At 32.5% G+C, this 26,985-nt stretch overlaps 4 protein-coding genes and 1 long non-coding RNA gene across 9 annotated transcripts; 1 reads left to right on the forward strand and 4 right to left on the reverse strand.

Annotated features, from left to right (window-relative positions):
- Positions 1-612: 612 nt before the first annotated feature.
- On the reverse strand, positions 613-1,951 carry LOC133880714 (rust resistance kinase Lr10-like). The gene has a single exon (XM_062319710.1). The coding sequence runs from the start codon at positions 1,740-1,742 to the stop codon at positions 648-650; it is 1,095 nt and encodes a 364-aa protein (XP_062175694.1). The 5' UTR covers positions 1,743-1,951; the 3' UTR covers positions 613-647.
- A 65-nt stretch (positions 1,952-2,016) lies between these two features.
- Positions 2,017-2,683, reverse strand: LOC133880730 (uncharacterized). Its single transcript, XR_009902387.1, has 3 exons — positions 2,462-2,683; positions 2,236-2,319; positions 2,017-2,061 (listed from the first exon to the last, which is right to left on the reverse strand). It is a non-coding gene; the product is annotated as an uncharacterized LOC133880730 (long non-coding RNA).
- A 110-nt stretch (positions 2,684-2,793) lies between these two features.
- Positions 2,794-3,531, reverse strand: LOC133878954 (putative RING-H2 finger protein ATL21A). Its single transcript, XM_062317514.1, has one exon. The coding sequence runs from the start codon at positions 3,529-3,531 to the stop codon at positions 2,794-2,796; it is 738 nt and encodes a 245-aa protein (XP_062173498.1).
- Positions 3,532-3,708: 177 nt separating this feature from the next.
- LOC133880722 (rust resistance kinase Lr10-like) lies at positions 3,709-5,867 on the forward strand. Its single transcript, XM_062319723.1, has 2 exons — positions 3,709-4,384; positions 4,602-5,867. The coding sequence occupies exons 1-2, from the start codon at positions 3,724-3,726 to the stop codon at positions 5,714-5,716; spliced, it is 1,776 nt and encodes a 591-aa protein (XP_062175707.1). The 5' UTR covers positions 3,709-3,723; the 3' UTR covers positions 5,717-5,867.
- Positions 5,868-18,703: 12,836 nt separating this feature from the next.
- LOC133880720 (ubiquitin-like-conjugating enzyme ATG10) lies at positions 18,704-23,920 on the reverse strand. Of its 5 annotated transcripts, none has more exons than XR_009902378.1 (6): positions 23,820-23,920; positions 22,309-22,478; positions 22,158-22,205; positions 21,990-22,086; positions 21,723-21,822; positions 18,704-19,001 (listed from the first exon to the last, which is right to left on the reverse strand). XR_009902378.1 is itself a non-coding variant. In XM_062319720.1 (6 exons), exons 2-6 carry the CDS (start codon positions 22,459-22,461, stop codon positions 18,970-18,972), a joined length of 414 nt encoding a protein of 137 aa, XP_062175704.1. In that variant the 5' UTR covers positions 22,462-22,478; positions 23,820-23,920; the 3' UTR covers positions 18,704-18,969. The 5 variants fall into 5 exon arrangements, 4 of the variants coding, with proteins under 4 accessions (XP_062175704.1, XP_062175702.1, XP_062175705.1 ...); XM_062319720.1 differs by having other exon boundaries at positions 21,723-21,816; positions 22,168-22,205; XM_062319718.1 differs by having other exon boundaries at positions 22,168-22,205.
- Positions 23,921-26,985: the final 3,065 nt, after the last annotated feature.

Genomic DNA, 26,985 nt, shown 5'->3' on the forward strand with positions numbered 1-26,985 from the left:
TTTTGTTTGGGCAAACTCATTTTGGATCAAACAGACACAATCTTAAGAAAGCTAGATAGAGTGCTAGTTGGAAGCCGTCCAGACTTGGTTAGAATGATATTTTGCCACCAAAGACATAATTATTGACACAATTTTTTATTTTTTATTTTTTTAAAAAAAGAAAATATTAAATCAGACCCAACCCAATTATATGGTTTTGTGATTTTTTATTTAATTAAAAAAAATTAATAATTGTGTCATGGGGTGGCAATATACCAAATCTCCTCCACTAATACATTAAATCTTAATTTGGATTGAGATCCCTCAACAATATTATCTCCAAATGACTAAGGATTGGTCCAATTCAATATGCCAAATCCACAAAGCAGAGGATCACTGGTAGACAATGAAGAAGAATAGCAACATATCTTCTCAAATTTCAAACTCAAATTCATTAGTCAAGTATCAGAAAATAGAATTGAACATTAAAAAAAAAAAAAAAACTGATGTAATAAGGAGCTAGAGTTATCTTAATTCAAACAAACTCTTATTTGTTACATAGAAATACTAAGCATCTTTGCGCTATCAAATATATATGAGAAAACTAATTTTCTTTTTAAACAGGGATATAATAAATCAAAAAGACTCGTACATAAATTAATTTGCATTTAAAATTGAGATGATTGACTTGATTCATTTGATTGATTTGAATTCTCTCCATCACCTATTACAGTTTCGTCTAGTGCTGAAAGGAAAGGCTTGGACGGCATTTGTAAGCATTCAACTTCTCCTTCAAGCATTTGAACAACTTTGTTCATTGAAGGGCGATCATTAGGCTTCATCTGTATACACCATAATGCAACAATGATCATCTTCTTCCCTATTTTCTTTTCCTCTTCTGTGGCTTCTTCCAATATTTCTACGTCGTTTCCATTTTGCAATTGGTCATAAACCCAAGTAGGGAAGTATATTTGGCTTGAGTGTTCTGCAACTGTATTTACGTTCTTTCTTCTACCGGCCATTTCCATCAATAACATTCCAAAACTATAAACATCAGCTTTGTATGAGACGCCTCCAATATTTTTGTAGAACAACTCAGGAGCCATGTATCCTAATGTCCCTCTTGCAGCAGTCAAAGAAACAATGCTGTCATTTGTTGGATATAATTTTGCTAGTCCAAAGTCAGAAACCTTGGGAGTAAAATTTTCATCAAGAAGAATGTTGTGAGGCTTGATATCAAAATGTAAAATTTGCATCTCACATCCTTGATGTAAATATTCAATCCCACGAGCCACTCCTAGAGCTATATCATACATTTGATCATAGCTTAGGAGCGTGCATACTTCTGGCAAAAATATGTGTTTATTTAGGGAACCATTAGGCATGAACTCATATACAAGAGCCCGTTTCGATCCTTCAACGCAAAAACCAATAAGTTGCACTACATTAACATGGTGAATCCTTCCAATGGTTGCAACTTCACTTATAAAATCTTGTCCGTTAGCTTTGGACTTACCTAACATCTTTATAGCCACAAGACGACCACTTTGAAGTGTTCCTTTAAATACAGTGCCATAACCTCCTTCACCCAATTTCTCCTTGAAACTTTTGGTAATCTTCCTAATTTCGGAATAAGAGTACCTTATTGGCCTGAGGTTATTGTGACTTTGTAGAAATTCTTCAATAGCATTGTACATGGATAAATGCCTCCTACGCCATTTATATATCAAGAATGCAATTACAAATGGAGTCCCCAGTATCATTTTTGCTGGTTGGAGTACTAGCCCTATGGAAGAACATCACCAAAGCATGGATTGTAAGTCAACATGTTGTTGCATTGCTGTAAATATATATTTATTTTAGTATAGATCCTAGTAACGAAGGACAATACTTGTTATCTTTTTCAGGTAATAATTCATATTTTCATTTTGGCCACATGTTAATTAATTCATGCTTAACAGTGTATAGAATGATCTGCTAAAAAAAAAAGAAGAAGAAGAAGATCAGAGGAGAGAAGATTATTCTTACCGTAGTCCAGGGTCATGTACGTCAGTAAATTGATTGGAGGAGTATGTAAATTTTCTGCAAGAAGTATGAAAAAAAAAAAAAAAATTAATTAATAAACCTCTTGCTTCATCATCGAGGACAATCGATATTCCATTTCTATGTGGTTGTTTCATTCTATACTAAATTTAATTACCAAATTGCCCATAGGGAATTTATCCTGCAAATAAATTTTTAAGATTGAAGCCTCACCTCTGCCAAATAGCCCATATAGTTCTACTGGTGGTAGTGGTGGTAGTCCTAGTCGTCGTTGTAGTTGATCTAAAATATATAATACTGTATTGACAAACAAAAGAATGACAAACTGATCAGTATTTGTCGTATTTATTTCTATGTAAACATCACATTGCAAGGAATAAGAAAAAAAAAAAAATAAGAAAAAGAAAAGAAAAGAAAAAAGATAGATATAGGTTCTGACCGTAGCCCGCTGGTACTTCTAATATGAACACAATCACTACAACATGAAAATAAATAAATAAATAAATTTATCAATTAATCAAAAAGGTGATTTGAATAATTTTAAAAGTCTATAAATATAAATAGCTCTATAAACCTCTAGACTTAATTGAGGTATCTTAGAATTAGATCGTATTGAATTCTCATGATAGAAAACTTACTTATGTATATCATCTCAAGGATTCCTCGTTTGCCTAAGAGAAGAATAACGTTAGCGTTTAGAAGCATGAATGGTTAGGCTCGTTAGCCATAAGAAAAGAAAGAAACAGAAATTCAATAGTAAACATGTAAGAATCAAAATTTAATTAGAAATTGAAAGTCTTTTTTTTGCATGCATTCTTTTATATACGCACCATCTCGGGACCAGGAAAGGTCAAAACCCTGTAGCAATTCACTGTAGAAGTTTGTACAGGAAATATTTCTTGAGTCTCGATCATTATCATAATAATAACGATTTAGCCTGGACGTGAAAGATATTTGCTCTACCTGGCACAAGTCCCCCAACTTCACTGCAGCAAGATAATACCCGAATAGAGCATACGTATACCTCTTGGAACTAAAATTCACTCCATCCTCAATGCAAGCAGAAATGTTTATATGATACCGAGAATTCACTCGCTTTTCACATTTCACGAAATACATTGCCATAGGATAATATGCTTGATATGGATTCCCAGAACTGAAATTATTATATTCTAGAGAATAACGAGGGATGAAGGAGTAGTACTCATTAGCGTTGAGTCCAATACCTGGGTCTACAACTCTGATTGAGTAGTCGGTGTAATTAATTTGTCGTACGTAATATCTTCCATCATATAAGTGTAACACTAGTGTTTTGTTGTTCTCACATGAAAGATTATACCTTTGATCGCCGCAGTTTTTGGGATCGCTCGTTAATCGAAACGGATAGCTTATGTTAAGGATGGAGCCGCAGGAAGAAGGAGGACAGTGATCCTCTGCAGTAGTATTGCAAGTTTGCTGAACTAGGACAAGAACAACAATAAGGGCCGTCAGTCCCATTCCTCTTGCCATGGAGATCTGGAGAGAGAGAGAGAGAGAGAGAGAGAGATTTCACATATTCCACAGCAATTAAAGCCAATATATAGAAAAAGTAAATAAATAATGTAAGGCGTAAGCACCTACGTCATATATTGAAAAATAGGCTTTTTATGAAGTATTTAAGAGGCTGATCGAGAACCATTGCTGATGGATATTTGCATAGAAATGGTAATCTCATACTTGTTCTTGTTTGTGGCTTTCGTCATAGACCTTGGAGATGGCCAAAATATGTGTGCTGAAACACGTTGTGGAGGCCATGGCCCAAGCATCCGATTTCCCTTCCGACTTAACAACCAGTCAGACGACTGTGAATATTCTGGGTTTAATCTCTCCTGCACTGATACGAATCTAACGGTGCTCGAGCTGCCAATTTCAGTGAAGCTCTTTGTCAAACAGATTGACTACAAATCTCAGATAATTCAGTTATATGATCCACATCATTGCTTCCCAAGGCAGCAGCTTCGGTGGCTCAATTTGTCTAATTCCTCTCCTTTCCGATTCAAAGTACATGACCCTTATAATGACCTTTCCGACTATGCCTTATTCAATTGTTCCCCAAGATCAGAAGAAATGGAGTACCCTCTGATCTCTTGTCGTAGTGGCTCAACCTACCAAGTTTATCCTGCGACTTCCATCACGGCGTCCCTCATATCTTGTACAAAGATGTATAGTCTTCTATCAATTCCAGATGCCATAATATTCCATCCCGATAAATTTGTCCAATTGAATTGGTCCACTCCAGACTGCAGACACTGTGAAAAGAACAGAGGTAAGAGATGTATTAGCAGTGGATCAGGAATTCAGTGCATTTCTACACATACTAAAGGTATTATATCTATCCAATTCATTTCAAACTTTCTACTTAATTATTTATATTTTGAAATTTACAATAATGAGAAGCGGATTGTGTTAAATCTTTGCAGGTGTATTAATATTGAAGTTAAAGATTGCTGGTGAGTCCTATATGTATTTAATATTAATTTGTAATTATTCTTATAATTGTGGAGGATAAAGTTATTGATTCATGAATGTTTATAATGCAGGTCTCATCTTAGGTCCATTTATGATATTGCTCTCGGTCTTTGCTCTCTATTGTTTCTATACTTATGATAAAGTAGAAAAAGAACATCGAGCGAAGATCGAAAAGTTTTTGGAAGATTACAGAAATTTCAGACCTACAAGATACTCGTACGCCAATGTTAAAAGGATTACAAATCAATTTGCTGAGAAGTTAGGTGAAGAAGCATATGGAACAGTGTTCAAAGGAAAGCTTTCTAACGAAATTTATGTTGCGGTGAAGATCCTGAACACTTCCATGGGAAATGGGGACGAATTCATAAATGAAGTAGGAACAATGGCTAAGATCCATCATGTTAATGTGGTTCGCTTGGTTGGCTTCTGTGCTGATGGATTTAGAAGAGCTCTAGTTTATGAGTTCTTACCAAATGATTCACTAGACAAGTTTATATCTTCAACGGCCGCCAAGAACCTTATTCTTAATTGGGATAAGCTGCAAGATATTGCTTATGGTGTAGCAAAAGGAATTGAATATCTTCACCAAGGATGCGACCAACGAATCCTCCATTTTGATATCAAGCCTCACAATGTTTTGCTAGACCAGAACTTCAATCCAAAAATTTCTGATTTTGGTCTTGCCAAGTTGTGTTCAAATGATCAAAGTGCAGTTTCCATGACCACAGCTAGGGGGACTGTGGGTTACATTGCACCTGAAGTGTTCTCTAGAAATTTTGGAAATGTGTCTGCAAAAGCAGATGTTTATAGCTTTGGAATATTGTTGCTTGAAATAGTTGGAGGGAGGAAAAATGTCGACGTTACACTTGAGAACACTAGCCAAGTCTACTTTCCAGAATGGATCTACAATCTCTTGGAACAAAAAGAAGACATACGAATCTTTGTTGAGGATGATGGAGATGCTAAAATTGCAAAGAAACTTGCAATTGTAGGACTCTGGTGCATCCAATGGCACCCAATAGATCGTCCTTCTATTAAAAATGTGGTTCAAATGTTAGAAGGAGAAGGAGATAAATTAACTATGCCTCCTAATCCCTTTGCCTCTGCAGGCCCCATAAAAACTAGAGAAAATATGCCTACAAAACGTCTAAACAATGAGTTGAAAGTGATTCTTGAATCAGAATAATTATATGTAAACTTGGAGTATGTAATAATTACTATATATGTTGCAATGATCTTGTACTAGTCCTAGAAATTATTAATTTTGTAATCAATGTTGTGACTTCAGCTTCGAATTAAGAAACTACAGTTATATTTATTATTTTTATTTTTTTTTATCTGCCTCTTTTTCCTTTTCAATCTAAGAATGAATTTGTTTCCAGTCACACCATTTATTTTCTAAGCACACCGACACAAAGTATATTCTGCTGAAGAGTAACTGTAAAAGACTAATGTATATTTCTGAATATCAGCTCAATAATATCCATTTTTTTATGCATAATAGAAATATTAAAAATGATGACAAATTCACATTAATTAATGGCCTACAAAGACAACGAGGTATGTGGGAATCAATTTTTTTAAATTTTTTTTAAAGTGCCTTTAAATGCTTTGAACAAAGGAAAGCTGAAGCTGTAGTTAGTGGTGTATGACTGAGGAGGGCAATGGCAAAAGGGTAGATTGTGATGTACATGACTGGGGAGTGGGGACACTTCAATAAGAAAGATGAGAGGGGGCAAACTTGTGGACTGGGAGTCATTATTTTGGGTTGACGTTGAATGAATGCGTAGCAACGTAATTCAATTGTCTTGCCTTTTCCAATCCTATCGAACTGCAAATTTTCCTGCTTTCACATGCATTCCCTGAATCGTCTTGGAAATTTCTTTTGGAATCCAAAGTGTATGATATATATTGACAAGGGCAATGACGAGGGGTTGATTGTTATGTCCATGACTCGGACACCTTAATGAAAAAGATATATAGACAGAGAAAGTGTGAGTGATGACCCAGAAATAAGGACTGGAATGGTGAAGGTTCGGACTAATTATGCATGCAAACGTGACTCACGGCAATCTTACCGTAGGATATTTCGCCATCACCTTTGTTGTTGTTGGATGAATGTTGTCCACTGGATTGGATGACTAGCAGACTTGCTACGAAGCTTGCACTTTGACTTTACTGAATAAATAATGAGTGGCTGAAGATCTAGACTAATAACAAGAATGAAATTAAATGACTAAATGATATGATTATTGTGGATTTAATCGCATTCCAGATATACTTTCAAGATTGCACATAAAATGTCATTTCTCCTCCACGACATCAGTTTGGTGGATGTTCATATCAAGTTTAATGATCATCGGTGCAGGTAGTCAACATTTGATGGTCTTCAAAGATTAAAGCATAAACATTTTGGAAGGCTATCAAATGTTGTAACTTTAGTGCTTCACAATCTTGCATTTGATTGGCAATAAGAATTGAAACAAATAACGTGCAATTCTCAAGGTTCCATCAAGGAATCAAGATTCTATGCAAATTGTTCGAATTTTATATTAAATTTAGATAGTTCGAAAGAGGGCGTTGGAAAGCCCACCTATCTCGATAAATTAGGTGGTCGGGTGCAGACCTATCATATACAATGGGACTATCCTAGCCAGACTTAGGGGTGGCCAAATCACCCCCAAGTGTTTGGGGTAGCTTAACCACTCCTGAATATGACAGGTGTGACTGAACACTTCCAAACACTTGGCGGTTGCTCTGCTTCCCCTAGAGGTGGTTCGAAACCCCTTTCCAATTTTTTTATTCTGTTCTTTTCTTTTTCTTTTTTCAGATTTAGTTTTACTTTTCCCAATTAGATTCAATTTAATTCACCTTGCCAAGCATATATTCCCAATTTTAATTTTTTTTCTTTCTATTTTCTAAATCATCCATACATAATTTCAAATCATTTTTTTCTCGGTATTCACAATTTAAAAACAATACAAAAAAATTGCAAATCCAAATGAGCTCTAGAGTCTTTAGGTTAAATGTCTTCTAGTCGTTGTAGTCTGTCATTTATGTGTTGTAGTCTTATTGGTCAAGTTTTCTTTACATTATCTTTAGTTGGATCTATATGCCATCTTCAAATCAACTAGTCTAGAGACAAAAACAAAAAGAGCTCTTTAAAAAGTTAGAAATTAAAATCTTTAGCTTAAATATCTTTTCAACCGCTACAATCTTTCCTTTAGATAATTTACAATAGCTACATTATATTTGCTTTTTCTTCTTTAAATATAAGGAAAAAAAAAAAAAAAAAAAAAAAAAAAAAAAAAAAAACTTAGAACTGATGCTCTATATAGGTTCTTTAAATATTGGGTATGCTACAATGGTACCAAATGAGCTTCCCTATAGCTTCCCTTCATCATTTGAAGGGTTAAATATATTTTCCCCCCTATGATTTAACAATTTTATTTTTTTTTCCACTTAGGTTTCATTTTGTATTATAGATGGTATATCGCTTATGGCTAAAAAAAAGAAGAGAAAAGTACCTCTTTCCAATTTCAATCTAAAAATTGACGGAATTTCACCTCAATACTCATAAAAAACAGATGTGTGTGCCTATCACACATTGAAAAAAAAAAAAAAAAAAACTAACTAATGGGAAAGTGTGCGCAATTAATGGAGGACTGGCAGATTAAAGGAGTGTTGGACAACAAAGATGGTGCAGACCATGACATAAAATACAGTCTTGATGTCCTCAAGGGGTAGCTCAATCGGCTGGGAACCACGCCTTATGAAGCGGATGTCACTAGTTCGAATTCCTCCCATCCCTCTCTTGTGTGGACATGTCCAAAAAAAAAATAAAATAAAATAAAATACAACCTTGATATATATATATATTGCGAATTTGAGAACAACTTCATGAATTTTTAAGTGCACTAGTGTGACATATCAAATTATTAAAGTATGTCAAAAAGTCTCTTTGTTGAAATATTTCTATAATACCCTTATTCTCTTAAAACCTAAAATAAAAAAATAAAAAAAAATAAAAAAACTTGAAAAACTATTAGTCTATTAATATAAAACTAAAAAGTTAAAGAAATTAGAAACTTAATTTTTTAAAAATAAAAATGTAGAAAAAACAAGAAGAAAACAGGTGGTTCGGCAGCCGCCCCAACTAAAAAATTTTAATTTTTTTAATTTTGATTTTCTTTAAACTTTTAGTTATATAGAAAGAGAGAGACAAAAATTTCCTACAAATTGCTTTGTAGTAAATTTTTTACAAATTGGCATTGAATTTGGATAAAATAAATGAAGAAGATATGCTCTACTAAATTGGATTTTTTGTGCAAGTTCTTGGAAAGATCATATGAATTCTCTTGCAAAGGCTGCCTTGAGTCTCCTATAAAGAATTTTTATATCTATTATTTACTGAGAAATGATAGAAACTACAGTTTTATTAATTTACTAGCTTTTTTTTTTTTTTTTCTTTTATCTGCACCCCCCCCCCCCCCCCCCCTTTTTCGTTGTCATATAATCTAAGAATGAATTTTTTTCTAATCACACCATTTATTTTCGAAGCGCAAAGACACAATGTATATTATGCTGCACAGTATCTGTAAAAGACGAGCAATTATAATAATATATTAAGTGTCCATAAAAAAATGAGATAGCTTTTAAAATCATCATTTGATCAATCACATGTCCCATGGTGATTTTAAATTCCTAGTAATTTTATTAGTACATTAAATGTCCATCAAATGTCCATACAAAAATGAGGTGGCTTTTAAAATCATCATTTGATCAATTACACACCCAATGGTGATTTTAAAAGCTACCTTATTTTTTAATGGACACTTGATGGATATTTAATATATTAATAGAATTACTCTTAAGTACCACCTTATTTTTTTATAGACACTTGATAGATACTTAATGTACATGTAAAATTACTTGTAAAAGACTGATGTATATGTAAAACATATCACTGCTGCCACCTCAGCATCCGCAGAATCTCGTTCAAGTTCAAGTGAAGACTCCTCTCTAGTGTAGACTCCTAACTAATAGATAGGATTATGTATATTTAAAATAGAGAGTTTGAATTCTGTTCAAACTCTAGATAAGCTAGATAAGGTTTATGTTTGAAATTCAAACTTTAGATAGGTTTTCTTAACTGATCAAAAGATCATGTAACTATTTTCTCTATATATACGTTACTACACATCAATACAAATCATTGAAGTTCAAATTTTATTATGGTATCAGAGCTCTAAATTGCTCACGCAGAATTTTTCGATCCTTTCTACATTTCCGCTACTTTTTCTTTCTTCTTTTCTCTCTGTCAATGGCTTCCAACTCTGCTGTCCAATTTGTTCCGCCTAATATTGGCCAGCTTATGACCTTCAAATTGGAAGGACCCAACTACATCACGTGGTCTAACCAAGTGATTCCAATTTTGAAGACAAACGACTTGATGGGTTTCGTGGATGGTTCTGAACCGTGCCCTCCCAAGTACGTTCTGGATGATCAAGGGAAAGCTACTGCTACCCTGTCCACAGCTTTTCTGCTTTGGACTAAGAAAGATCAGTTTGTTCTTTCTTGGCTTAATGCCACTCTTACGGAGAAAGTGATGTCAACCACCTTTGGTGTCACCAGTGCTCGACAAGTCTGGGATTCCCTCTCCAGCCGGTTTGCACTCATGATCAGCTTGCTGACATCTTCACTAAAGGTCTCAGTTCTGTTCGGTTTTCTTTCCTACGTGACAAGCTTATGGTTTGTTCCGTCCCCATTAGCTTAAGGGGGGCTGTAAAACATATCACTGCTGCCACCTCAGCATCCGCAGAATCTCGTTCAAGTTCAAGTGAAGACTCCTCTCTAGTGTAGACTCCTAACTAATAGATAGGATTATGTATATTTAAAATAGAGAGTTTGAATTCTGTTCAAACTCTAGATAAGCTAGATAAGGTTTATGTTTGAAATTCAAACTTTAGATAGGTTTTCTTAACTGATTAAAAGATCATGTAACTATTTTCTCTATATATACGTTACTACACATCAATACAAATCATTGAAGTTCAAATTTTATTAGTATATTCCTGAATATCAGCACAACAATATCTTCTTCTTTTTATGCATAATAAAAAATTAGAAATATTAAAAATCATGACAAATTCACATTAATGGCCTACAATGACAACGAGGTATGTGGAAATCAATTTCTTTTTCTTTTTCTTTTAAGTGTCTTTAAATGCTCTTGAAAAGAGGCAAGCTGTAGTTGGTAGTGTATCTGTATGATTGAGGAGGGCAATGGCAAAAAGGTAGATTATGATGTACATGACTGGAGATTGGGAACACTTTAATAAGAAAGATCAGATCAGAGGAGACAAACTTGTGGACTGAGAGTCATTATTTTGGGTTGGCATTGAATGAATGCGTAGCAACGTAACTCAATTCTCTTGTTTTACAAATTTTCCTGCTTTCACACATCACATGCATTTCCTGAATCGTTTTAAAAATTTCTTTTGGAATCCAAAGTGTATGATTGACGAAGCGTTGATTGTTATGTCCACTATTCATTAATTATAGCTACCCACTTTGTCCGAAGCACAGCGACACATGAATTATATCACTTCTGTCTCATTAATTATACCACTGCTCCACGATATCTGTAAAAGACTAATGTTACCATCTTTGATCTATTCGTTAAAAGGTGATCTTATAGTCAACTTTTGAATTTTGATGGTCTGGTCTTTATCACATTAATGGCCCGACCTACAAAGACAGCGATGTATGTGAGAATATATATATATTTTAAGTGCCTCTCTTTATATTTAAATGCTCTTGAAGCATTCAATATAAATATAATTATTATATTGAATATCTCCAACAACCCCGCTTTTAGGAAAAAAAAACATAAAAAATATATATGATGGTCTTCAAAGAAGAAAGCATAAAATAATTTTCGAAATGCATTATTCAGCAATAGTTTTTCATTGGAAAACCTTGACAGTATGTGATTTTCCTTTTTCTTTTCTTTCTTTTTTTCTCTCTTAAAACAGTTTTTGGAAATTATTTTCTAAAAGCATCATCTAAAGAAATCTTTTGCTCTTATTTTGGAAGGCTATCAAATGTTGTAACGTGAGTGCTTCACAATCTCATTTACATGGTCAAGTATTCTTTACATTATTTTTATTTGGAACTTGGAAGTAACATAGGGCTTGTTTGGGTTCCTTATTATTTTCAACTATTTTTTTTTATTTTTAAAAATTATGTTTGACAACTTTTTATATAACTCAAAAAAAAAAAAAAAAAAACAAAAAACAAATTATGAGTGATGAGATGCGTTCGACCATCCCTAAAGGCCAAACTCTAAGATTAATTTTTTATTTTTTTGAATGGCCTTTAAATGCTCTTGAAGAGAGGCAAGCTAGCAGAAGGTGTAGACCTTGTTTGACGAGGATAAGAACAGAACAGAGTAGTGCATAGCAATATTTTCTTCATTTTTTTTTTATATATATTTTTCAATAACAGTCAACATCAAAACATTCTCACTTTTTTCACTTTTTATATCATATCAATAATTTTTTATTACTATTCAAATAAAAAAATTTCTTACAGTATACAACTTTTTCACTTTTTTCATATAATTTTTTTTTATTTTATGTCACATCATTACTTTTTATTAATTTCAAAATTAACGATCTATTACTTTGTTCTAAATATTGGATATGTATTTACCAATCAACACCATAGTTTTTTTTTTTTTTTTTTAATAAGTCAATCAACACCATAGTTAGTAGTGTATGATTAAGGAGGGCAATGACAAAAGGATAGATGTGATGTACACGACTGGGGAGTGGGGGCACTTTAATAAGAAAGATGAGAGGGGGCAAACTTGTGGACTGGGAGATATTATTTTACTGAATAAATGAGTGGTTGAAGACTAATAACAAGAACGAAATTAAATGAGTAAATTGATATGATTATTGTGTATTTAATATTGCACGTAAAATGTCATTTCTCCTCCACGACATCAGTTTGGTGGATGCTCATATCAAGTTTAATGATCATCCGTGCAGGTAGTCAACATTTGATGGTCTTCAAAGATTAAAGCCTAAACATTTTGGAAGGCAATAAAATGTTGTAACTTGAGTGCTTCACAATCTTGCATTTGATTGGCAATAAGAATTGAAACAAATGTGACAAATAACGTGCAATTCTCAAGGTTTCATCAAGAACCAAGATTCTAGGCAAGTTGTTTGAATTTTATATTAAATTTAGACGGTCTAAAAGAGGGAGTTTGAGAGCCCACCTATCTCGACAAATTAGGCGGGAACAAACCTATCATATACGATGGGGGTCCTAGCCAAACTTACGGGTTGCCAGATCACCCCCCAAGTGTTTGAGGTGGTTCAACCAACCCTAAATCTGATAAGGGTGGCTGAACATCTCCAAACACTTGGTGGTTGCTCTACCTCATCTAGGGGTGGTTCGATTTAGCTTAAATGTCTTCTAATCGCTGTAGTCTGTCCTTCGTTTTTGTCAATTAAAGTCTTGAGCTTAACTATCTTTTCGGCCGATGCAATCTTTTCTTTAGATAATTTACAATAGCTACATTATATTTGCTTTTTCTTCTTTAAATATTGAGAAATTTAAAAAAAATAAAAAAAATAAAAAAAAAAAAAAATCAATTAGAGCAGATTCTCTATAGGTTCTCTAAATATTGGGTATGCTACAATGCCATGAAATGAACTTTCCTACAACTTCCCTTCCATCATTTGAAGGATTAAATATATTTTTGCCTCCTATGGTTTAACAATTTTATTTTTTTTCACTTAGGTTTCATTTTGTATCGTAGATGGTACGTCGCTTATGACTAAAAAAAGAATGGTACCTCCTTCCAATTTCACTCTAAAATTTGACGGAAGTCCACGTCAATTCCATAAAAAACAGACATATGTTCCTATGACTCATTAGAAAAAAAAAAAATTAAAAAGAAATTAAAAATATTAAAAAAATTGAGGGTGACTGAACAACCCCCTCGGGTCATGGGGGTGTTTCGGCCACCCCCAAATAACAAAATGGGGTGGCTGAAACCACTCTCAAGGGCCTTTGCCACCCCCATTTAGATTGGAGTTGGTTTTGGCCACCTCCTACGGTCTATTTGGGCTTAGCCGAACCACCCTCATGGCAAATGGGGGTTGTTCGGCCATCCTTGAGTGTCAAACTCAAAGATTAATTATTTTTTTATTTTGTTATTTTTTCTTTTTGTCCTTGTAGGGTTGGTCGTAGGGGATGGTTGAAACCACCCCCAAGCTAAATGGGAGTGGCCGAGCCACCCTTATTTGGCCCAAGGGCATTTTGCCCAAAGGGTGACCCAAGCCACCCCTCTTTTTTTTCAAAGTTTTTTTTTTATTCAATTTTTTTACTGTTTTTAGTTTTTTAGTTTTTTCTTATAATTTTCTATTTTAAAAAAAAATTAAAATAAAATAAAATAATGAGCCATATGGACACATGTCTATTTTTTAGTGATATTGACGTGGACTTTCCCCAATTTTTGAATGGAAGATAGAAGGAGTTATCATCTCCCTTTTTAGCCATAAGCGAGGTATCATATATGATACAAAATAAAACCTAGGTAGAAAAAAACTAAAGTTGTTAAACTACATGGGGTCAAAGGTATTTAATCTTTATTTTAATACAAAATATTTCTTTATCAACTCTCATTTCTCATCTCTTTGCCTTTCATGGGAGATTGTGTTTGGATTTTGTAAAAAATGTGAGAATAAGTAAGGAATTTATATTTTGTAAAAAAACTAATATTTAATTTGTATATGGAAATATAATGAAAACTATCGTGAAGTGTACATATTTGGATAGAAAAATAAAAGTAGTTTTCTTTTCTAAATTTATGAACAAATAAATAAATATTTTGAGGGCTCTTACGTACGTGCTGTCGTGTTGTCACTGTTGTGTACATAGTCAAGTTTTCTTAACATTACCTTTCTCTGAAGAAGGTATTATTAAATTGGGCGCATGATTTGAAATAGCTTAACTACCCAACAACGAACTTTAGCCAAGTTTTTTGAAGATTAAATTAACCAGTAAATTAAACTAGTTAATCTTCAAACTTGATTAGCATTGTAATACTAATATGGATACGTATCTGGTCCTAAAGCTTGTTTGACATAGAAAAATGGAAGTAAGCTAAATCCGAAAGGGATAATAGGGTTAAAAACAATGAAGTTGAAGGACGTGGAGGGTAAAAAATCTTTGTAACTCTAGACTAGGGTGGGTATTTCATTATGGAAATTGCTTATTATTATTATTATTATTATTTTATTTGGACGACCATAACACATAGGCTTTAAAGAGATAAAAGGGGATGGTATAGAGCATTACTCTTGCAATTAAGGTGGCCAAATCGCCCTTTGCCCAAGGGGTTGATTCGGTCACCTCCGAACCACACCAATATCCACCCCCTCACTAGGAGCCACCCTTTCTTTATTCTTTGTTTTTTATTTTTTAACTATTATTTATTCATTTACTTATCATTGTTATATGGGCCGTTAATTTAAAATGTACAGTTCAAATAAGAAGCATTGCATCAAATCTCAATCCAAATTGCTGCCTGTCAAAGAGAGGAAAGACAACCTTTCCTCTGACGCTTTCTTTATATGGTATTAGTATAAGCTCCGGTGATTAGCAAGGTGCAAAAAATGTGGGCCGCCAAACAAACAGCCATTGGAACTTGCTGGAAAATGTGAAAAAGATTACTCCGATTTTATTGATCCATTTAGGATAACAAAAATGGAGATATGCTTTGTTTTTTTTTTAAAGAAATACAACATTTGGAAGCCGTCAATTAAGCCAGCTTTAGCTCCGGTCAATACAGACTACAATTATTTCAACCACTCTCTATGACCATTTCCATTAGCAGCAAAAAGTAAGAATTAACTCCGGTCAATACAGACTACAATTATTTCAACCACTATCTATGACCATTTCCATTAGCAGCAAAAAGTAAGAATTAGCTCCGGTCAATATAGACTACAATTATTTCAACCACTCTCTATGACCATTTCCATTAGCAGCAAAAAGTAAGAATTAGCTCCGGTCAATACAGACTACAATTATTTCAACCACTCTCTATGACCATTTCCATTAGCAGCAAAAAGTAAGAATTAGCTCCAGTCAATACAAACTACAATTATTTCATCCGCTCTCTATGACCATTTCCATTAGCAGCAAAAAGTAAGAATTGGTCTCTTTGAGTATTTGAAAAAGTGATGCATGCACGTTTTAGTTATCCATTGGTAATATATATATATATATATATAGTTATTATTTTCTTCTACTTGAAGTGCAAGTAAATACAAAAGACCTTCCCATATAATATTTGAAAAGATATGATACCAACCACATCATATTATATTCGAAAAGAGATATGATATGTTTACAACTTCTGTATAATTTTTGTATAACTCTAACAAATTCTTTTTAAAATCAATCATTGGATATTCATCATGTAACAATATATAAACTATTAAATATGTAAAATTTAATATGAAATAGAGAGAATCCTTCTCAAATTATGAAGAATTATACCTACAAGTAACAACTACAAGTAATAAGCATATGTTAGTTGTATCTGTTTTCTCTTTACACAACATTTGATACTTATACAGCCTCTGCCCTCCGGGTTATGAGAGATATCATGCAGAACACAAAGCAAAGGGTAGGAAGTTTAAGGGCATTCATGCTTTATCGCTTTAGATTATTATGAGATTCTATATAACATACACAGATGTCACGTACTGAATTTTTCTTTGACAAATTACTTTGACAAATGTTGTTTCTCTCCTTGGACAAAATTGACAAATGATTTTTCTTTGTACTCTCTACCATGATATGTGTGTGAATTCACATTACTATTTTAAATTAATAATGCGTACAGTGATAAATCATTGTGCATTGATATGCTGTCTATTCAAGTTTTAAACATTCATACATATATCTAACACAAAATATGTGCATAATTTATGACTGCGCTTTAATTTATATATAATTGATTTTTTTTTTAAAAGCCTCATTTATAACTTAAATTACACTCTATTTCACAAACTAACATCCAATTCGTACTTCAATCTCTTAACTATGACTCTATATAACTCAGACCTATAAACTATCAAGATGTTTGGACACATTGGTGTACTAGACTTGAGTCTAAGTCCTAGGCATTTGATAAGATTGAAGTATCCAGCTATTATGAAACTTAATTTCCTGCATGTATTACGTAGTTTTATTATCTCCATCTTCTCCTCAACCCTTTTGTATACTTCTTGATTAGGACGAATTAAATTACTTATTAATTTGCATGGCTTTTCTATTATTAATTGTACCTTAAAGCTCCATTTTGATTACTGGGAAATGAGATAAAACACAAATTGGCATTCGATTTGAATAAAACTAGAAGAGATGTGCTCCACCAAACTGGATTTTTTGTGCAGGTTCTTGGAAAAATCATAGAGAATTTTGATTTCTCTAGCAAAGGGTAATGGACGTAATACAGAATTTATGTATCTATTATTTAATGAGAAATTAATTCTATAAATTACAGCTTATCATACAATGTTGACATGACGATTTGAACAAACTCTTGAATTATTATTATTATTTGATACGTTAACATTATGAGATAGTTATGGAATAGAAATGCAATTTCTAACATTACTCTCATTTAAAATGTGGCTAAAGCTGCTCAAAGTGGACAAAGATCCGCTCCATTAAACGCTATTTTACAATCAAGATTTTATTTTGTTTTATTTAACAGTAATTTTAAATGACGTAACAATATATACACTACATAGCATCATGTAAATCATTGGATAAAACAAAATAAATTATCAACAATGAAATGACTTGAAATGGAGCCGACCCTTTTAGGCTGAAAGTGGTGACTTTTGGTGATGGATTGCCTCTTAAACTATCTTTGATCATACAAAATTCTCCTTTAGAAGAAATTGGCCCCATATGATTTCACTATCTAACAGTCTGGAAAACTGCTTCAATAGCATTTCTAAAGTGGTGGTCACGTAGATGTTTAATTATTTTGATATGAATGCTTTCTGTTACATGGTTAGAACCATAGAATCATTCGAAAGTTTTATAACCTGACTTTTTTTTAAAAAAAAAAATATATATATATATATATATATATATATATATTTAAAAAGTTCCCATCACTAAGAAAAAAGGAAATTAGTAAAATAATGTTGGGAAAGAAAGTGCAAAAAAATTTGGAACTAAGAAGATTATAGGAAAAAAAAAAAAATCTAGCCGAATACCACATGCTACACCCTTATCCAACATCAACTCTTGATTTTTTATTTTTTATTTTTTATTTTTTTATTTATTATTATTTTTTTAACAAAAACCTCATCCAGGGGTTGACGGGCACTCCCAATAAGATAAAGGCAAAAGATGTAACATTATTTAAAAATCTTTGCCAAAGTTACAGACATGTAATTAGTCAAAGCCAATAGCACTTTACATTAACAATGAAGGATGATGACAGCGTGAACAATGAAGGATGATGACAGCGTGAGGCTGGCAGCAGAGATAAAGGTGTTGAGGTGGCATCAATGGAGGATGGCGGCCGCAAGGTGGGTGGTGTATGAGGTTCGTGATTTGATTCACTAGGCTGTAATCCAAAACTATCCTGAGATAAGACCCAATCCAACAGATCATACTACGTATTTTTTTTTTATAAGTGTATTACAATCGATTCAAAAGAATAGTCGGTGAACTTGACGAAAAAGTCATTTACTTTTTCTTCTTCTCCAATTCTCCAATACTATGTACTAGAAAGAAGAAAAAGGAAAGGTAAAGAGGGGTACTTCAACATTGGTGGTGAATTTGCTTAAGATTATCAACTCCCCTTAACAATATATAAAAATAAAGAACTTTGGCGTTGGACTCAAAACACATATATATACCTAATACTGGTAAATTTGCAACACTCGGGGAATGCATTTACAAAGATGTTCTGAATAAAACCTTTCCTATTTTCATCCTAAAAAGGGTTTAATTTCCAGTATGTTTTTATATATAGTAGAATGTAGAACAAAATGATATACCTAAAACACCTTTTAGGCTGGTAATTAAACGATTGGGCAGCTAAATACATATAGAATAATAAAAGAGGATATATAGGATTGTCAACAAAAGCAAGCCCCCATACTTCCATATAATGTGCAGATATTATCAAAGGAAAGTCATCAACAATTCAATATTATAGCTGATTCAAGCATTTTAAGAGGGATTCTAAGACCAACCACTTGCCCAACGACTGAGAGCCATGACACCACAGAGAGTTCAATTGCCACTCCATTTTTAGGCACCGAAACATCAGCATGAAAAAGCAGCTTCATCCACTCACTGGTCCCACATGGATGTAATTTAAACCATGGCCTGTTCAAGTATGGATGCTCCTAAATTGACAAGTTAAAGTTTTCAAAGTTTTGTCACAGCATTTAAGTCAACACCAAAGGCATAAACAGTAAATTCTTCGTGAAACATAAAGCTCTCACAAGTTTACAACCGATGCTTCATCAACATCTGCTTTGCATACAAAAGCTAAGCAGGTGCCTCACAGTCTAATGATCCATTAAACATAATTAAATTGCAAAGAACCTTACTTAAAAGAAGATATACTACAATAGTTTGGTTTCACTGCTGATTTCATATACAAAGCATAGCAGCACGAACAACTAAGTTGATGTAGAACGACTAGAAGACTTGTCCTGATTCCTCAGAATATCAGGGATCTTATCTGAGAAATGGGAGATTCTATGGAACTAGATGCACATAATCTAAGATAAACAGAAGCACCATAAACAGGATAAAAAATTCTCAAGGTTGATGCTATCTGCAACAATTAGCATCAAAGCCAAGCTCAATGATAGTATTCCACCCTATCTATAGACAAAAACCATGAGATTTGTTATGAGTCAATATAGTGTTGCTTCCTAATAGCCGAAAACAAGAGGTAAACTCATTTGCTCATTCTCGATCAGGGGTTCAGAAACCCAACCCAACCAAACCAAGCAGTTCAGTTCTTTTTTGTTTTCATGGTTTAATTTAGTTCAGATATAGTAAACAAATCATTTCAGTTGAATTTCGGGATTTTAAAAATACCATATCAGAAGCCTTAGATTCATTAGCAGTTATTTCACCTTATAAAATGTCCTCACACTCATCCCCTTCATTCTAGGGTGTCGACTCCTACAAACTCATCCATTTGCAACGTATCCTCATCAGGACCAGAACTCCATCATCAGGACTCTTTTTTCTATTTTCGCTGTCTCCACTCTTTCCTTCCATAAATATGAGAAAATCCCCACCATGACCTTCACAAGTTCGCCACCAATGTTCATGGCCTTCATCATGACTACCACTGCCATGGCCATTGCCACCACCCTTCAAACCCCTCCCAAAAACTGGGGAAAAAAACAAGAACATGGTAGGGCCCCAAAACTAAAGATTAAAACTAATCTAACCCAAGCTTGTTTCGGTTTAATTTGTCTTTGGCTTTTCTTGATGATCAAATAGATTCCAGTTTCATTTAGAAACCAACCAAATTTGGTTCAGTTTCAGATTTATCCCAAATCTTATCCAAACTGACCCGTACACTCCTATTTGTACGGAAGGAAACACCTATATTTGTCTATCTTAATCCAGATTATAAACAGCACATATATTACCATCACTTGTGATCATAATAATCATAACAGAAACCCAAAAAGAAAACCAAATTAAGAGAAAATTGAAATAAAAACATACCTCCTGGGTTATGAACATCCATTTTGAATCCAACAATGCTTTTGCAGAGTGAGCAGGAAGGTCTTTTTATATTTCATTAAACCCCAAAAGTTCTCCATCTATACTTGAACAACATCAGTGCTTTGTTGGAAGTTATATTTCAAATATATAATGAGCTAATGAGCTGTTCTACTTACTTTTCGATGAAATGTGCGAGTATTTCCTTAAGTAATGGTGCCTATAAAAGGATGTTACTTGAACTCTTTTGGCAGTGATTCAATGAATTTAATGTTGAGTTGTTTGATTTTTAGTTTGGAATCCCTTCCCTCCTTTGTCTCTTCCTATCTGATCTTCCTTCTTAATTCTCTTTCTTGTTGATGTTCTCAGCAGTTCTTTCCTTCTTTCATGCTGCAATTCTGAGAAATATAATCTATTTTTTCTCTCATAATCGATCCCGAACAAAAATATGATTATTTTTCCTCTTTATATCCCACCTAAGATTCTATTACTCTTTTCTAACCTTCGCCACTCAATTATCAACATCTTCTCAGCAAGACAACCTTAGAAACAATTAATTCAATGATGTCCTGCATCATTCTGTAGCCACATTTCTTTTTTCCTTTCAAGTATAAAAAAAAACAAAACTTATCAGAAAAGGAAGACATCTGAGTTCAGAGGAGCATAAAACAGGTTCTCCTAAAGGCATACAATCTAAAATGCAACAAACCAGGAAAATCCAGAGATGAAAGAAATATACTTCCAAGAGCAGATCTAAGAAATAGTAATTTTAAAGCATTCACTGAAAGCTCATTAAGGATCAACCAAGAATACAGAACCAAACAGTGAACACATCATAAAGTTGCAAATAACCACCAGAAAATACATTGATTGAAATAACGAATCTGGCCAATCTAACTACTATGCATGCATTTCAATCATTTATAGAAGTATATCGAGTTAAAACAAATTGTACCATGTTTCTTAAAAAGAGAAAAATATTACCATATGTTGAAGAAAACAATAAATATAACACAACAAAATCCTATTACGATACATGTTATGACCAAATTTATGATGATGAACACATTATGTTGATGAAAACAAGAAATAAAACACAAAAAAATCCTATTACCATACATGTTATGTTGTACTAATGACCAAATTTATGATGGTGCTTGTTTGTGGAAAAAGTTCTCTGTGTACAAGGATATGTTCAACAGAAACCCAGCAAGCATCTGTCATTTGTGTGCGCGTCATGAATACATACACATATATGTAAATATATCATGCCGTTGTGTCTGTATCTATGTATTTTTGTGTGTGTGTGTGTGTGTGTGTACATATATACCCTACATTCCGTTTTTGATCTGATTAAACAGAGATGAACATACCACTGTAGTAAGCATGGAAAAATAGTACTGGAACTCTGTATGAAGCACTATATATTATATGGAGATCATAGTAAGGTACTTTGCTGCAATTCCTCTGGACCTTGCAAAAAGCGCAAGATCTGATCAATGTAGTAAAAGAGAAAAGAATCAACGGGTTATAGAAAAACATGCACCTTTAATGAGCGATATCTATGTGTACTTCGATACACTTCAAGATTGATATCAAACAAAGGAATCGGAAACTAGGATATCAGTTAAAAGACATACTAAGGTGGCAACATCAATGGGTTCCTCTTTCTCAAAGCAACTTGCCTCTTCTTTCTGAGGGCAACTTAGTTCATCATGTTCATCCTGTGCATAACAACTACAATAATGCTAAGATCAATTGAAAAATTAAATAGTTAGTGCTGGATCATTATAACATCAAGGACAAACCTCAACTGACTTGAGAATTATGTTCTCCAATGATAAGTATCCTTCCACCTATAAGAGAGAGAAACAAATAAGAGAAGTAAAATAACATCAAGTGTTGAAAATGAACAGATTGCAACAGAGGAAGGTTAAGATAACAGTTGACAACACTAACATCATGAGAAGCAACCCAAGGTTGTTTTGGACAAGTTACCCATGACCACAGAGGGAAAGCTGACAGAACGCTTTTCCATTTCTCCATAAAAGCACAAGCAGCAAGACGAAAATAACTTGATGAGAGGGTTCCATTCCATGATAAAATATCCATGACCGCTTCTTTTACAGCTGTTACAGCATGAAGGGAAAAGGCAAAAAGATGAGAAAAGTTTCTTTGTAGGAAAATAAACTACAATCTTATAATTCCAAGCAATATACTCAATTTCAAACCATTTGGGCAATACAAAGCATATCTCTCACATCATTATTAAAACAACCCCAATTCATAATGTAGAAACCAAAAAGTTCTCACAGCACATATATATACACACACATTGCCCTAATTTTTGACATATTTGAAATCAAACAACATCAACATACAATTCAAAACATTGCTTTCGTTCTCTTTCCTTTATGAGCAACCATGCAAAAGGATTACTTTGTTAATTCAAATATATTGACAAATCCTATAACAACTACTATATCAAACCCACCAAAAGAAAAGGACCTCATTTTTCTTTCTATTTCTTCCAATTTCTCACCAACCAAACAAAACCGAAGTTTTCACTCACCAGAAACATAGTCTTCCAAAGACCCACATGCAATCGATAGAATTGAGCTCAGCGACAGGTACAGGAATGAATTAAGAACCTTCTTGAACTCAAATATCCAACAAACCATTCATTGCCCATGTCATACTAAATTGCATGTAAAGCTGTAAAATAATGCATAATTGTCTTTTAACAAATGTAAAATCCAAGGTAACAGAGAATAGATGACAATCCTTCTCACCAAAAGTGGTTTCAACCAAATGACAGTAATCATAGATTTACTTGGTTCTCTGATCTACAGCAAATCGGCATTCATGCCTTTTTTTTTTTTTTTTATAGAACTCTATATGATCTCAAATCATTTTTTATGGTAATAACTAACAAGAAAAATGTAGAGATACTGAAGAAAGATTTTTGGTGAATTTATCCCCACCAAACTCAGAAAATCAGCAACCCTCAAACTCAACTATTCAACAAATCATTCACTGGCTTATATCACATATTTTATGAAGTTTTTTTGTAACAAACACCATCAAGAAGAGCAAATTAGTAACAATCAAAGTCCTAACCACCATTTTGTCAAGAGTAAATACAATCCACGTCTACCAGTGGAACAACGCCGAAGCAATAATAAAAGCCCTTGCCACTTAGCAATCATGTTAAAGGTATAATTATCCTTCAATCAATACATAACTGTACCAAGTAGAAAATCTGCTATCAGATTCTCTATCAAAATTTTACTGTCGCTTTAACTCAGAATTCATCCAATGAAAACAGAAAACAAACAAACAAACAAATCAAGAAAATTTTATAGAAAATTGAAAAATAAAGAAAAACAGAAAAACGTGGAAAAACATACTTTGTTCTCAGACAACAAACAACAGAAAAATAAAAATCAAGACTTCCAATCAAGACGAACCTTTTCAGCTTGGTGTAGGCCTCGGTTCTGCGCTTCTGAACCATGAGAAATCTGCGGAGCAAATCGGCACATACCCGCTTTTCCGCCTATTTTCTTTTCACGATACATTTTATCAAAATCTTCCAAGATATTCTTCTGAGAGTGAGAGAGAGAAAAGGGAAAAAAAAACCTACTCGAAGAGAGAGAGGAGAAGAATATGCACACCGAAAACCCAAATCAGCGTAAAAAATTGCCCCCTTTCAATTGTGTAGCAAAGCCAAAAAAAAAAACTAGAGAAATACGAAAACCAAAGAGAGAGAACGTGCGTTAGAGAAAGAAAAGGAAAACAGAAGAAGAAGGAAGAGAGAATAGCGGAGAAGAGAAAAACAACAGAAGAGCTGTGAAAGTTAGAAGTGAAAGATCTGTGAGAAGAGTGAGACGGTGGGTGGGGAAGAAGATAACGTTGATTTTTTTTATTTTATTTTTTAATCAAAACCTACGCCCGTTAAATTTATTTTTATTTTTATTTTTATTTTTTTATTTCACGTTAAATGATTGTTTAGGTCAGCGTTTTGTTAACGGACGGTACAATACCGAATAGCGGGGGTACTGTATATATAATTATTTTTTTACTTTTTTATATTTTTTAATACCAACCAACATCAAAACATTCCCACTTTTTTACTTTTTATATCACATCAATAATTTTTTATTCACTACAATCCAAAACTTTTTCACTTTTTTATACATTTTTTAAAACTTTTATATCTCATCATCACCTTTTACTAATTCCAAAATTAACAACCCACTATTCTGTTCTGTACAGGTCTTTGCCAAACAAGCCCCACATCAATTCCAGCTAAAACACACAATTTAACTAAATAGTAATGCACACACGGTTCAATTTTAAAAATTATGGGATCAATAAACATATGCACGGTTCAGTGTCACATGTCACAATTCTATGCACAACTAAAGAGGAAGTCAGCTATTATATTAACTATTTCATAATCCGGCCTTATGGTTTGGATTCTTCATTATAACTTAGTTTTAGAATTTAAACATATTTTCATTGTACTTTTTATTATAGGTTAAAAAATGCTTATAAAAAAATATATATATTATCACACATATTTCAATAAAAAGACAATAAATATTAAGATCCTTAATTTTATTTTAACTCAAAAAAAGTAAAACTTTTTAAAATATTTATTTACATTGGTGTAGTTTATAACGAAAAGAAATATAAAAAAAAAAAATAGCAAAAAAAATATATAAATTCCAAATATTACAGTATAGGTGCTGTAATTTTTTCAATGGTCAAGAGAGTGCTGTAATTTTTTTTTACAGTACCTAAGCCAAATCCTACAAAATAAAACAAAATTTTTCACTCAACATTTAATGAATCAAATAAATCCTCTCATATCACAGTCAACACTTAAACAAATAATTTTTTGACTTATTTTGTTTTCAAAAGTAGAAAAAACACTACAAAAAAAAAAAAAAATGAGTGAATCATACAAAAAAAAAAAACCATTAAAAAATTCAAATATATTTAAAAATAAAACCCTTAATTTTATTTTAATCTATATAAATTAAAAAACATTAAAATCTTTGTTCTCATATCAGTAGTTTAAAATGAAAAGAAGCATAAAGAAAAGAAAAGAAAAGAAAAGAGGGAAAAAAAAAAAAAAAGAGCAAGAGGAAAGCCGGTCGATTATGATTATCAAAGCATTAATTAAAAAATTAGCAGAAATTTCTAATATTATTGGTATGATACATATTACATTTCAATACAAATAAAACCTATATAATTCTAAACTTAAATTTTTGCCTTGGTTTGTTTTCACAAACATAAAAACACTTTCCAAAAATGGCTAAAAATAGAGTAAATCACATAAACGAAAAAAAAAAAAAATTAAATTCCAGAAAACATAAGTCTTTATCTTAGTTTAATCCAGATACATTAAAGCATGTTTAAATCTTTGTTTCCATAGATATACATGGTTTAAAATAAAAAGCATAAAATATATATATATATAAAAGAATACATAGTTTTATCTAAATATCAAAGCATTAATTAATATAAAATTAGTAAGAATCTTTGTGTGATACCTATTATATTTCATTACAAATAAAACGCAAATAATTCTGAACATTAGGGAAAAAAAAATACAGAGAAAAATAAATAGTTTTTATGAAAATTTATTCTCATAGGTAAACATGGTTGAAAACGAAAAGTATAAAGAAAAAAAAAAATAACAGAAGAATATCTAGATTCTAATTATAAAAATGCATAAAATCTAAAGTCCTTCAACCTCCAAAAAAAAAAAAATTCCTTCAAAAAAAAAAACAAAATTATGTACTTCAACACTCTGTTCTTCTATTGAATGTCGCTGCTGGATGCTCTTGATTTCACAATTCACGATATTTCAAACCCTAAAGAGAGAGAGATATATAAATAATCAATCTAAGAGAATAACATGACTTTTTAGCTTACTTATACAATTTCTTTAAAATTAATGCATGCAATATCTATATGGTCTATTATGAGTAGTTAATGTAGTACATTCTTAATTTAAAATTTTGTCTCTCCATAATTAAGAGAGTTGCAAATTCTGAAACCATAATATTATACATTAACATTTTGAACTTAATGAAATCTTATATAAAGAAAATTTTTGAAATAAAATTTTGGAGAAAAAAAAATCAGACCACTTTGAATTAATGCATGTTTTTAATTTTATTTTTTTAAAAAAAATCTTACAACTTAATGCGGCTATAATGACACTTAATAATATAATGTGAAAAAAAATCATATTTTGGTCTCACAAAACCGGTTCAACCTTTAAAATTCACCGGTTTTCTTTTACTTAAAAAACTAGTTCAGTGTTTAAAAATTATAGGTTCACGCCACGTGTCATAATTCTCCATTGCACAAAGAATATTAGATGAATATATAAACTACATAAAATTTTACTATCAAAAGAGCCATAATTTTAGTTTTAATCCATATAAATTAAAACATTTAAAATATTCTCATATGTGTAGTTTAAAATGAAAAGAAGTGTAAAGAAAAAAAAATAGCAAGAGAAAAACCTGAATTTTGATTATCAAAGCATTAATAATAGGATTAATAGTAGGAATTTATAATATTGTTAGTGTGATCCGTACCTATTATGTTTCA

This window comes from Alnus glutinosa, chromosome 10 (genome assembly GCF_958979055.1).
Source record: "Alnus glutinosa chromosome 10, dhAlnGlut1.1, whole genome shotgun sequence".
Lineage (NCBI taxonomy): Eukaryota > Viridiplantae > Streptophyta > Magnoliopsida > Fagales > Betulaceae > Alnus > Alnus glutinosa.